At 44.1% G+C, this 13999-nt stretch overlaps 1 protein-coding gene across 1 annotated transcript in view; it reads left to right on the forward strand.

The window, feature by feature from the left end:
- The window catches only part of LOC145355565 (serine/threonine-protein kinase 33-like), a 107351-nt gene that overhangs the window by 81283 nt on the left and 12069 nt on the right, over positions 1–13999 (forward strand). Inside the window, exons 5-8 of the mRNA XM_080207814.1 lie at positions 7475–7563; positions 10591–10684; positions 10793–10868; positions 13357–13469. Of these exons, the coding sequence (XP_080063940.1) occupies positions 7475–7563; positions 10591–10684; positions 10793–10868; positions 13357–13469 (372 nt within the window). The remainder of the gene's footprint in view (positions 1–7474; positions 7564–10590; positions 10685–10792; positions 10869–13356; positions 13470–13999) is intronic.

The raw sequence follows: 13999 nt of genomic DNA on the forward strand, positions 1-13999 counted from the left end.
TGTGTCCCACCCACTACAATTCCCATGGTGAGTGGGGAGTGGCAAAATTCTTCCCCCCGCCATTGTAACAATTGCCAACTTAACATATTATGCGGCAAAAACTAACTATATTGCGGAATATTTAACAAAAGGAATATTTGTAATTATATTGCAGCACACTTCACAAAAACTATTTGTAATTATATAGCAGCACATCTAACATTTTCAACATAATCCTGAAATCGAAAACTAGGAACAGGACTTGGCCTCTCAAGCCTGTTCATGGCTGATCTGTATCTCATCTTCATTTACAACCTTCTTTCCATTGTCCTTAACACATTCATCGAATAAAAATCTATCAATTCTCTAGCCTCAACTGATGGAGAGACTGCCAGATGTTTGCAATCATCACAGAATCCCAGTGCAGAAGGAGGCCATTCAGCCCACTGAGTCTGCTCTCTGACTAAGCATCTTACCTAGACCCATTCTATTGCCGTAACCCCATGCATTTACCCCGCTAATCTCCCTAACCTACATATCGTTGGACATGAAAGGGCAATTTAGCATGGCCAATCCAACTAATCCACACATCTTTGGACTGTGGGAGGAAACCGGAGCATCTGGAGGAAACCCGCACAGATATGGGGAGAATATGCAAACTCCACACCGACTGAACCTGTGCGCTGTGAGGCAGTAGTGTTAACCACTGTGCCTCATGCCGTCCCTCATTATTATGAAGAGGTGGTTTTGTGCTTCCTGGCATCATCCTTGAACAGTCAAGCTCCAATTTTCAATGTTATTGCCTCTCCCCTTCCTGGATTCCCCCACCGGTTAAAATAATTTCTCTCCATCTAACCGTTAACCCCTTCAGTCAACTTTTAAACACCCCAATTAGATCATTGCTTCATCTCCCAAATTCAGGGACTCAGGTATCGAGGCTGTCATTCTAACAGTTTAATAGCATTATACAGCATAGAGGGTCATTTTGTCACGTTTGTGGACTCTCATAAAAATAGACAAAGCTATTTCCCCACTGTATCAGGTTTAGAACCATAGAATCTTTAAGTGCAGAAGGAAGCCATTCGGTCTATCGAGTCTGCACTGACTTTCCAAAAGAGCATTTTATCAAGGCCCACACCCCCGCCCTATTCCTAGAACCCAATGCATTTACCATGATCAATCCACCTAACCTATACATCTTTTGGACATAAAGGGGCAATTTAGCCTGGCCAGTCTATTTAACTGGCTTCTTTTTGGACACCAAGGGGCAATTTAGTATGGTTCAGTGCCAGTACAGTTACCCATGTCAAAAGCTCCATGCCGGAAACAGGAATATATAATCTCCACTGAATGTTGAAGCTGCTATTGTCTGGATTGACTTGTTAAACTGAGCAAAGCATTGTAACACTCAACCTTATAAACCACAGCAATGGACTAACGCAGTCTCTGCATGACTGTTGGGATCAGGTGAGGAAAAGCATTTCATCTTCATGAGCCACATTGTAGAGACTACAGAACCTGCTCTCTTGTTAAAATAAATCTAACTTGAATATATCTCAAGTAGCTTATGCTAACAGATTTCGTGTTCAAATATAGGATTTATGCACTGTCACACCTAGAGGCTTAAGAAACAACAATATTCCACAAAAAATTATTTTGAAATTGCTGAAGGTCTGGATATGGATCTAACTGAGTAGAACAAAGAACAATAGAGCACAGGAATGTGCCCTTCAGCCCATCAATGCCTGCGCCGATATGTGGTTTCTATCCTTCTGTTCACCTCCTATTCATGTGCCTATCAAGAAATGCCTTGAACATTGCTAATGCGCCTGCTTCCACTACCTCCATGCAGTGTGTTCCAGGCACCCACCACCCTCTGTGTGAAAAACTTACCCCCATGTCTCCCCTAAACTTTCCCCCTCTCACCTTAAACCTGTGTCCTCTTGGAGTTGCCCTCACACCCTTGGAAAAAGCCCCTGACTATCCACCCGATGTATGTCTCTCATAAATTTGTAGACTTCTATGAGGTCGCACCTCAGTTTCTGCCTTTCCAGTGAAAACACTGCGAGTTTATTCAACCTCTTCTCATACCTAAAACCCTCCAGGCCAGGCAACATCCTGGTAAATCTTCTTTGCATCCTTTCCAAAGCATCCATGACCTTCTGGAAGTGTAAAAAGTCTGACAACACCAGGTTTTAGTCCAACCTATTTATTTGATAATATACTCACAAGCTTTCGAGGGGACTGCCTCTTCGTCAGGTGAATGGAGAGTTCTGGCCTCAGACAGAGCATATAAAGCACAGACAGTTTAGAGATTACTGATTAAAATGCGAATCCTTACACCTAACCTGCTGTTCAAGACCTGAAGTGGCTGATAATGTGAGTGGAAGGAGCACTGATCACAGTTTAAAGAGATGTGTATTGTCTCCAGACAGTACAGTAAGTGAGGTTTTGCAAACCCAGGCAAGTCACGGGGGTTACAGATAGTGTGACATGAACCCAAGATCCCTGTTGAGACCGTCCTCATGTGTGCGGAACTTGGCTATCAGTCTCTGTTCAGCGACTCTGCGCTGTCGTGTGTCGTGAAGGCCGCCTTGGAGAATGCTTACCCGAAGGTCAGAGGCTGAATGCCCGTGACCACTGAAGTGTTCGCCAACAGGAAGGGAACAGTCTTGCCTGGTGACTGTCGAGCGATGTTCATTCATCCGTTGTCGTAGCGTCTGCATGGTCTCCCCAATGTACCATGCTTCGGGACATCCTTTCTTGCAACGTATCAGGTAGACAATGTTGGCCGAGTTGCAAGAGTATTTACCATGTACCTGGTGGATGGTATTCTCACGTGTGATGATGGTATCCATGTCGATGATCTGGCATGTCTTGCAGAGGTTGCTGTGACAGGGTTGTGTGGTATTGTGGTCACTGTTCTCCTGAAGGCTGGGTAGTTTGCTGCGAACAATGGTCTGTTTGAGGTTGTGTGGTTGTCTGAAACCAAGAAGTGGGGGTGTGGGGATAGCCCTGGCGAGATGTTCGTCTTCATCAATGATATGTTGAAGACTGTCTACCTGATACGTTGCAAGAAAGGACGTCCCGAAGCATGGTACATTGGGGAGACCATGCAGACGCTACGACAACGGATGAATGAACATTGCTCGACAGTCACCAGGCAAGACTGTTCCCTTCCTGTTGGCGAACACTTCAGTGGTCACGGGCATTCAGCCTCTGACCTTCGGGTAAGCATTCTCCAAGGCGGCCTTCACGACACACAACAGCGCAGAGTCGCTGAACAGAGACTGATAGCCAAGTTCCGCACACATGAGGACGGTCTCAACAGGGATCTTGGGTTCATGTCGCACTATCTGTAACCCCCGTGACTTGCCTGGGTTTGCAAAACCTCACTTACTGTACTGTCTGGAGACAATGCACATCTCTTTATTCTGTGATCAGTGCTCCTTCCACTCACATTATCAGCCACTTCAGGTCTTGAACAGCAGGTTAGGTGTAAGGATTTGCATTTTAATCAGTAATCTCTAAACTGTCTGTGCTTTATATGCTCTGTCTGAGGCCAGAACTCTCCATTCACCTGATGAAGAGGCAGTCCCCTCAAAAGCTTGTGCGTATATTATCAAATAAATAGGTTGGACTAAAACCTGGTGTTGTCAGACTTTTTACTGTGTTTACGCCAGTCCAACGCCGGCATACCCACATCATGACTTCTGGAAGTGTGGCAGCCAGAACTACACACAATATTCCAAACGCGGTCTAACAACAGTTTTATACAGCTGTTGCATAACCTGACAACTTTTATACTCAAGACAGATTTTCTTCCATAAAAGGTCTTGGTGAAACAGTTTGGGTTTTTATGAGAAATCACCGTTTCATGGTCACCGTAATGGATACTAGCTTTATTTACTTAACTAATTTACTGAATTGCATGGTTGGGATTTGAACTCACACTTCAAGATTACTTGCCAACTGGTGAGTGAGTTACTGGTCCTGTAACATAACCACAATGCCACTGGACCCCAGAAATCAAAACACATTCACACAAGTTAATATACGTTAAAAAGTACTGAAACAAAATGTGGTTAGATTATAAATGACTGATAAGGCATTGACGTGTTTCACCACAGATCAAAAACAATAAGTAATTCTTTATACTGCCTCAGTAATCAATGAACAAATCACACCCATTGTGTACAAGACCCAGGTGAGCATTAATTACTTGGTGCTATTATTCAAAAGAAGTTATGCGATTCAATGAAGCGAATCCAATGTTGCTCCAAAAGTTGACTGACTTGGTGCTTGGGGAAGAAAGTGGTTCAATACTTCATTCTGACCTCACCTAAATAAAGTACAAACCATCCAGCCTAATGAAAGGCAAAAGAGCGATACGATGGAACATGCAAAACAGGCAGGCCAGGAGCTACTGCTTTGGGTGTAATTGCTGATCCAGCTGCAAATTGCTCCAGCTTACTGAAGTGTTTGTCTAAATCAGTTTCCTAAATTGATTTACATGTTGCCAAAAAAATTCCATGAGCCAGCACAATCAGGCAACATTTTAGACTGTAACTTTACTGAAAATTGCAATTAAATGGAATTCTTGATTTCATTTGATGTCATGTTTTGGGATATAGTGAAAAGTATTGTTTCTTACGTGCTAAATAGGCAAAATATACCATTCATAGAGTACATAGAGGAGAAGGAAAGGAGAGGGTGCAGAATATAGTGTTACAGTCATGGCTACGGTGTAGAGAAAGATCAACCTTATATAAGTAGGTTAATTCAAATGTCTGCTGACAGCAGGGAAGAAGCTGTTCTTAATTTGGTTGGTATGTAATCTAGATTTTTACATCTTTTTTCCTGACAGAAGAAGGTGGAAGAGAGTACGCCCAGGGTGTGTGGGGTCTTTGAATATGCTAGCTACTTTTCAGAGGCAGTGGGAAGTGACATCAGAGTCAATAGATAGGGGGGCTGGTTTGAGTGATGGACTGGGCTTTATTCATGACCCTTTCTAGTTTTTTGTGATCTTGGACAGAGCAGGAGCCACACCAAGGTTGGTGCTGTGGATAGTGTGGAGGGATGTCAGAAGTTGCAACGAGACATAGATAGGGTACAAGAATGGGCAGGGAACTGGCAGATGGACTTCAACCCAGATAAGTGTGGTGATTCATTTTGACAAGTCAACTAGGATGATGGAATATAATATTAAGGGTAAGACTCTTGGCAGTGTGGAAGATCAGAAGGATCTTGGGGTCCGGGTTCAAAGGATGCTCAAATCAGCTTCACAGGTAGAGGATGTGGTTAAGAAGGTGTATGGTGTACTGGCCTTCGTCAGTTGAGAAATTGAGTTTAGGAGTTGGGAGATAATGCTGCAGCTGTTTTAGACCCTGGTCAGACCCCACTTGGAGTACTGTGCTCAGTTCTGGTTACCTCATTACAGGAAGGATGTGGAAGCCATAGAAAGGGTGCAGAGGAGATTTACAAGGATGTTGCCTGGATTAGGTGGCATGCCTTATGAGGATAGGTTGAGAGAGCTCGGTCTTTTCTTCTTAGAGAGACGAAGGATGAGAGGTGACCTGATAGAGGTGTAGATGTTGAGATGTATGGATTGAGTGGATTCTCAGAGGCTTTTTCCCAGGGCTGAAATGGCTGCCACAAGAGGACACAGGTTAAGGGTGCTGGGGAGTAGGTACAGAGGAGATGTCAGGGGTAAGTTTTTCACTCAGAGGGCAGTGGGTGAGTGGAATCGGCTGCCAGCAGTGGTGGTGGAGGTGGATTCGATAGGATCTTTTAAGAAACTTTTGGATAAGTACATGGGACTTAGTAAGATAGAGGGTTATAGGTAAGCCTAGTAGGTAGGGACATGTTCGGTACAACTTGTGGGCCGAAGGGTCTGTTTGTGCTGTAGTTTTTCTATGTCCTGTGAGTACACGATTTTGAATAATTGAAAACTACTTTAAAAAGACTTTTTAAAGTTTCAAATTTGTTGATTACATTGGTTTACAATAGTCAGTTCCTTTGTAAATTGAAAAAGAATTTCTCAGCTACGACAACATGTTAGTGCCCTGCGTTTTAAAAAATGCTTTGCATGCTGTCCTTGTGTCTGCGTGCCCTGGTTTCCTCTCTCAGTCCAAAGGTGTGCAGGTTAGATTAATTGGCCATGCTGAATTGCCCCTTAGTGTCTGAGGGATTAGCAGGGTAAATATGTGGGGTTATAGGGATAGGTGTCTGGGCGGGACTGTTGTTGGTGCAGAATCAGTGGGCAGAATGACCTCCCTCTGCACTGTAGGGATTCCATGATGAGTCCTTTTAAAGCAAAATTAGCAGAAATTCATCATGCGATGGATCCAATCCAGGAGACTGGAGGGTGGGGGGGCATGGCAGGGGGGTGTGTGATCACGTGGGCAGTTGGGGGGGGGGGGTTGGTCGTAGGGATGGGGGCTGCGTTCTGATATTACAATCTTTTTAAACCCACAGAATAACTTGGATAAACTAAATTTAACTCTGGAAGTAAACTGTTCCTGAAATTTTGCTATTTTTTGCAGGGTGTGGCTTATCTTGGGTGAAAACAGCCTCGAGAAATCTGCAGGCCAGAGTGTCCTGTTTATACGGTGAAGAGGGGGACATTTCCTCCTCCGGGTTAGATGATCAAATTGGCTGAACTAGGGCAGCGTTGGCAGAATGTAATGTACATGAGATTGCCTAATGATCATACCTAACATGAAGTATCTACAGGAAGCTCTGAGCTTGTGCCGTCGATGAGATGATACAAAGAACAGTCAAGAATTCAAGGCCCAGAAATCATTGAATCATAGAACCCTACAGTGCAGAAAGAGGCCCTTCGGCCCATCAAGTCTGCACTGATCACAATCCCACCCAGGCCCTACCCCCCATATCCCTACATATTATACCCACTAATCCCTCTAACCTACACATCCCAGGACACTAAGGGGCAATTTCTTAGCATGGCCAATCAACCTAACCTGCACATCTTTGGACTGTGGGAGGAAACCGGAGTACCCGGAGGAAACCCACGCAGACATGAGGAGAATGCGCAATCTCCACACAGACAGTGACCCAAGCCAGGAATCGAACCCAAGTCCCTGGAGCTGTGAAGCAGCAGTGCTAACCACTGTGCTACTGTGTCGCCCAAACTGACCAGGCCAATGAGGATGCATCCTCCTTCCCAATGCATAGTGGCCTCTCAGGGGAAGTTGTCCATCTACTAATCCCTGTAATGTGTATTCATCAATGGTTGTTCCCTGCAAAATTGTGGAATAATCCCTTGAATATGAAGCTACAATTGAGTATCTGAACTTCGAAGGGAGCAACCTGACTGAAGTGTCCTGGAAGGGAACAGACACTAATCCATGGGTTGCAACCAGGACACCAGCTCTCTCTGATTAGACATGGTCATCTTGTCAAAAGCTGGGAACATTATTTTGGATCCACTCTAGTCCAGAACACTCATTTTTAATATTCTCTTTTTGTTTAGATATTATTCACAGGGATTTGAAGCTGGAAAATATCTTGGTGAAAAGTAATGACAGTGCAGATGATGACGAACTAAAACTTAATATTAAAGTAAGTTTTATCAGTGACGCACCCTCTGTTATTATCAATCCGGATACACTGTATTAGACTGGAATTAGCAGTTTGTATACCAAATGGATTTTATATCGGCCCAGAATTTCCAACCTCCAGATGGCTGTATCCCAAATGTATCTCCAGAAGATCACAGGGAGATCAGTCAAAAGTCCCTGCGGTGCACTGATTGCGTAGGAATTAGCTGGGAATTTTGGGTTGCCATTCTTCCCCCTTACCTACCCACCTGTCACCCTTTCCCTTCACCCCCTATCACCCTGTCCCTATCACCCTATCCATTGCCATCCTGCCCCCTCACCCCACCCAGCTACCACCCTACCCCCTCACTTACCTTCTCTGTGTAGCTTCTCATAAATGGCTTTGGAACCTTTAAACGCTCTACTTATCTCTGGTGCTGTGGCTTGGCTTCCCACCCCCGACACTCAGACTCCCAGAACAGGCACACCCCACACTTCTGAAGAGGCCTGGATCAGAAATCTTGGCCAGAAACGTGGGAGAAATAGAAGCGGAGTGTCAATCTGACTGACGGTCATTGTCACTCCTTGGAATAATTCTGGACCAACCATGAGAAAGTATCAATGAATATTTACACCAAGTCTTGAGCAGGTATACAAGACCTATTTTCAGATAGCCCACAATCAACCTTCCTCTCTGCTGACACCCTCAGAATAGCAGAGAACCATCAGATTAACAACAGCCTTCAAGGAAAACAATTATTGGTCATGTTACAATCACATTGGCACAGCCCTTTAGATGTCTGGATAGGTGAGGGACATATTATTGTAGACATTTACAGCTTCCAAATAGGCCTAATCATATCTCATGATCGAGCAAGGCAATGACCCAGAACACATCCCTGCTAAAACACTCTTGGAGTCAAAGTTCAATGCTAAGATCCCTTATATAAGACTTTCCCCTCTGTATCTGAGCCCTCCATCCTGCCCACATATTCAGAGGCCAATGGCATTTTGTCTTCTGCACCATCTCAGCTAGCATCCATGCCTATCCATCAATTTGCTGCTAACATACTCTGCCCGATAAAATACTCTCCCGATATGGTCGAAACAAAGTGCAACTAGAAACAAGTTTTCTGATAATTGACCTCAATGGGAAACCTTATGGTTTAGTATCATTGGTTCGATACAACACTGAGTCGTTTGGGACATCTCAGATTCATTCATTGATTTGTGTTGAGTCAGCTCACATCAGTTTGTGTCTAAGTGAAAACAGTGGGTGGAATTATCCCATCCTGCCTGCCACGGGAATCGCAGTGGGCGGGGGCGGACTATGTATAGGTCTGTTGACCTTGGGTGGGAATTTTCAGCCCTGGGGCGACGCAGCTGGAAAATTCTGCCCACTTTATTTCACCACGGCTTTCCTTGACTGTGAAAATATTGACCAGGTATCCCAATTCTGCTCATTATCCAACCACGCTACCCAGTCCGAGAGATGTGCTGGTTAGGTACACTAACCATGCTAAATTCTCCCTCAGTATATTCGAACAAGCGTCCGAATATGGCGACGGGGATTTTCACAATAACTTCAATGCAGTGTTAATGTCAGCCTACTTGTGACATTAATAAATAAAATAAACTCCCCTTCACTGAAAACTAAGGGAAGGGAAGGCAGATCTCAAATGAGGGTATGACTAGGTTCAATATCTGAGCAATCTTCCAACCCAAATTTGATTTGATTTTTTATTGTCATATGTATTAGCATACATATGACAATAAAAAACAATACAAAAGTATTGTTTCTGATGTGCTATACAGACAAAGCATTCATAGAGAGGGAAAGGAGACAATATAGAATGTAGTGATACAGTCATAGCTAAGGTATAGAGAAAGATCAACTTAGTGCAAGGTAGGTCCAGTCAAAAGTCTGACGGCAGCAAGAAAGAAGCTGTTCTTGAGTTGGTTGGTATTTTATCTCTGACTCATGTATCATTTTCCCTGCGTCTGGGGCGCGTGGGGTCCTTGATTATGCTGGCTGCTTTGCCGAGGTAGTGGGAAGTGTAGACAGAGTCACGGATGGGAGGCTGGTTTGCGTGATGGATTGGGCTACATTCATGACTTTTTGTTGTTCCTTGTGGTCTTGGGCAGAGCAGGAGCCATATCAAGCTGTGATACAACCAGAAAGAATGCTTTGCATGATGCATCTGTAAAAGTTGGTGAAAGTCGTAGCTGACATGCCAAATTTCCTTAGTCTTCTGAGGAAGTAGAGAAATGATAAAGAAATTGGCCCAGCTCCCGTGAAGAATGCGCCATGCTGACACTATAGTTAAGAAAGCCTACCAATGCCTCTACTTTCTCAGAAAACTGTGGAAATTTGGCATGTTACAGATGCACCATAGAAAGCATTCTTTCTGGTTGTATCACAGCTTGGCATGGCTCCTGCTCTGCCCAAGGCTGCAAGAAACTACAGAAGGTCGTGAATGTAACCCAATTCATCACGCAAACCCACCTCCCATCCATTGACTCTGTCCACACTTCCCGCTACCTCGGCAGAGTAGCCAGCATAACTAAGAACTTCACGCACCTCTGACATTCCCTCATCCACCTTCTTCTGTCAGGAAAAAAAATACAAAAGTCTGAGTTCACGTACCAACCCACTCAAGAACAGCTTCTTCCCTGCTGCCATCAGACTTTTGAATGGGCCTACCTCGCATTAAGTTAATCTTTCTCTGCACCCTAGCTGTGACTAAAATACTATATTCTACACCTGCTCGTTTCCTTCTCTACGAATGGTATGCTTTGTCTGTGTAATGTGCAAGAAACAACACTTTTCACTGTATGTTAATACAAGTGAAAATAATAAATTAAATCAAAAGAATGGCCACTTGGCTGAGATATTACTGCATAGCATAACTCGATGGTGCTACACTCCAGGATAGGGGATTGGAGGGGCTGGGGATAATCTACTCCAAGATTAGCCTTTATAAAGAGCAGGGGGACAAGTTGTTCTTGAAGTTAAATTTTCACACACATTTGCTTTTTGCATTCACAGGTGACAGACTTTGGCTTGTCTGTGCTGAAGGATGGGGCTGGTGTTGGCAGTGAGTCAATGTTACAGGATGCGTGTGGTACACCTTTGTACATGGGTAAACAGCAGGCACTTGTACTTGGATTAAGTGATGGGAATTGAAGTTGAAAGCTAGAAGCTTTGTTTCTTCACTTACCTTTCGAATTCTTCTCTCATTATTTAACAGCCCCAGAGATAATCAATAACTATGACTACAGCAAGCAGTGTGATCTTTGGAGCATTGGAATCATCATGTACATCCTGTATGTATGCAACCCATTTGCTTCTTGAGATTTTTCTAACTGATTCACTTCCAGTGAAAATTTATGCGTAGTATTTTACATGTGCAGGAGTAGAAACAACCACACTCCTGTGGTGTGCCTGGGTGAGTGCAAACTCCAACAGCACTCAAGAAGCTTGGCGCCATCCAGGACAAGGCAGCCCCCATGCACAAACATTCATTCCCTCTACCATCAATGCTCAGTAGCAGCAGTGTGTACCATCTACAAGATGCACTGCGGCAATTCACCAAAGATCCTTACTCAGCATCTTCTAAACCCACAACCAATTCCATCTAGAAGGACAAGAACAGCAGATACATGGAAACGCCACCTCCTGCAAGTTCCCCTTCAAGCCACGCACCATCCTGACTTGGAAATATATTGCCGTTCCTTCACTGTTGCTGGGTCAAAATCCTGGAATTCCCTCCCTTACGGTATTGTGGGTCAACCCACGACACATGGACTGCAGCGATTCAAGAAGGCAGTTCACCACCACCTTTACAAGGGTGACGAGGGATAGGCAATAAATGCTGGCCAGCCAGCGAAACCCACGTCCCATGAATGAATTAAACAAAGCTCTGGGCTGTAGGATAGAGGTAGAAAAGATGTTTCCACTCGCTGGCAAGTCCAAAACTAATGATAAATCATTATTAATAAATCCATTAAGGAATTCAGGAAAATCTTCTTTCCTCAGAAGTGGTGAGAATGAGGAACTTGCTACCATATGAAGTGTTTGAGAAAAGCAGGAGCAATTAAGGGAAAGAAAAGTAGATGTGGGGAAAGAAAAGTAGATGTGGGGAAAGAATTACTTATAAGATTGGATGAAATAAGGTGGTAGGAGGCACTTGTGATACATAAACACAGACCTGTTGGCCTGGTTGTACTGTAAAAATTTACGTAATTATCAATGCTTTGTGATTTCCATTGTCCACAATCACAGTCAAAGGGCTTTTAATTCTTGAGTAGACTCAGATCAAGACTTTTCACAAGCCAAAGAGGCGACTGCATTATTTTATTTATTATCACCTTGGCTAGTCCATCATTAACAGCACTTTAGCAGTCTGCCTGGAAGGAAGTCTCATGGTGTAGCGGGTAGTGTCCCTACCTCTGAGCCAGAAGCTCAAGTCCTGCCCCAGGACCTGACATAGAAACATAGAAGATATGAGCAGGAGGAGGCCATTCGGCCCTTTGAGTCTGCTCCACCATTCATTACAATCATGGCTGATCATCCAACTCAATAGCCTAATCCTGCTCTCTCCCTATAACCTTTGATCCAATTTGCCCCAAGTGCTCTATCTGGCTGCCTCTTGAATACATTCAATGTTTTGGCATCAACTACTTCCTGTGGTAATGAATTCCACAGGCTCACCACTCTTTGGGTGAAGAAATGTCTTCTCACCTCTGTTCTAAATGGTCTACCCCAAATCTTCAGACTACGACCTCTGGTTCTGGACTCCGCCTCCATTGGGAACATCTTCCCTGGATCTACTCTGTCTAGAACGGTTAGAATTTTATAAGCCTCTATGAGATTCCCCCCTCATTTGTCTGAACTCCAGTGAAAACAAACTAACCTAATCAATCTCTTCTCATCAGTCCCACCATTCCCGGAATCAGCCTGGTAAACTTTTGCTGCACTCCATCGAGAGCAAGAACATCCTTCCTCGGAAATGGAGACCAAAACTGCACATAATACTGTAGGTGTGGCCTCACCAAGGCCTTGTATAATTGCAACGACACATCCCTGCTCCTGTGCTCAAAACCTGTTGCAATGAAGGCCAACATGCCATTTGCCTTATTTACTGTCTGTTGCACCTGCTTACCTTCAGTGACTGGTGCACAAGGACACCCAGGTCCTGCTGCACACTCCCCTCTCCCAATTTACAGTCACTCAGTAGTGATCTGCCTTAATCTGACAGTTTGTAACATGACTAAACAAGCTGAATACCGACATGTAGATTCTTCCAACACAAGCTAATGGCTGACAGCAAGAGTGGAAAGAGATTCCTGGTCAGTCATGTGATGGAAATAAATTGGAACGTCGAACGGCACCATTGTTATCTCTGGACTAACACGTGCATTTACAGCAAATTGAAATCCTTGGACAGGGGGCTGGATGGTGTGGAAATCACAGTAGGGGCCAACAGCATGAGTTCAGTTCTGGGTGGATAATGGACCTGTCCCCTTGTCTGACCCATGGTGGAAATCACAGCATTATGGATCGTACCTGTCTTTAAGAAGTGGGTGAAGTTATGACTAGTTCGGGTAGTGGATTATGAGGCTCTCAGAGGCAGTTAACTAGTTTCCAATATTTCACTGCCAGTTGTGTGTTCTTAGAGCTCGCATCCTTGGGGAAGATAGTTGATCAGGATATTCTACACATTCATCTGAAAAGGATCATCCAAATATTTCCTGCAACACTGAGTGAATTGAAAAGCTAAGAAAGATCCGTTGTTTTTGGTTTGTTTTGCAGACTGTGTGGTGAAGCTCCTTTTACAGCTACAACGGCAGAACAGCTATACGAGGAAATCAAAAAAGGAGAGCTAGATTTTTCTCATTCAAATCTGAAGTCCATTAGTGAGACTGGTAAGATCCTCAAGGACAATTTGCATCACAAACAAGCCCAGTGCAACAGAGAGATAACAAGAGGTCACCTTGTCAGCAATTCTCAATCATTGGGTCTCAGAGTATTTTTGTTGTGGTTTTAGCTTGATGCCCCTCTCTGAAGTTCCCAAGTAAGGGTTTACCTGGCAATTGTCCAGAAATACCAACTTCCAGTGGACAATTGTGCTGGGCTGGGAACCATCTGACAAAATCCATTGAAAGCACTAACTTCAGGTGGTGCCACCAGTTTTACAATCACATTTAGTTTGCAAGAATTAGGGGGATAAAAAAGCACTTCTAACCTTGGAGTAACTATTTTACGTATCTGGACTGAGCCCAGCACAGTACATTCTCACATACCCAAATCTCTCCCCCGCAAACCAAGCACCTCCCCTTCTATGGTATTCTGTGGAATGCCCATCTGTCAGTGCCCACCTGGCACAGGTGGGCACTGCCAGTGCTTATGGTTAACATTGGTCATTGGCCTCCCTTTTATTTTAATCTTACTGAAT

This window comes from Carcharhinus amblyrhynchos, chromosome 19 (genome assembly GCF_965287045.1).
Source record: "Carcharhinus amblyrhynchos chromosome 19, sCarAmb.v2.hapA, whole genome shotgun sequence".
In the NCBI taxonomy this organism is placed as follows: domain Eukaryota; kingdom Metazoa; phylum Chordata; class Chondrichthyes; order Carcharhiniformes; family Carcharhinidae; genus Carcharhinus; species Carcharhinus amblyrhynchos.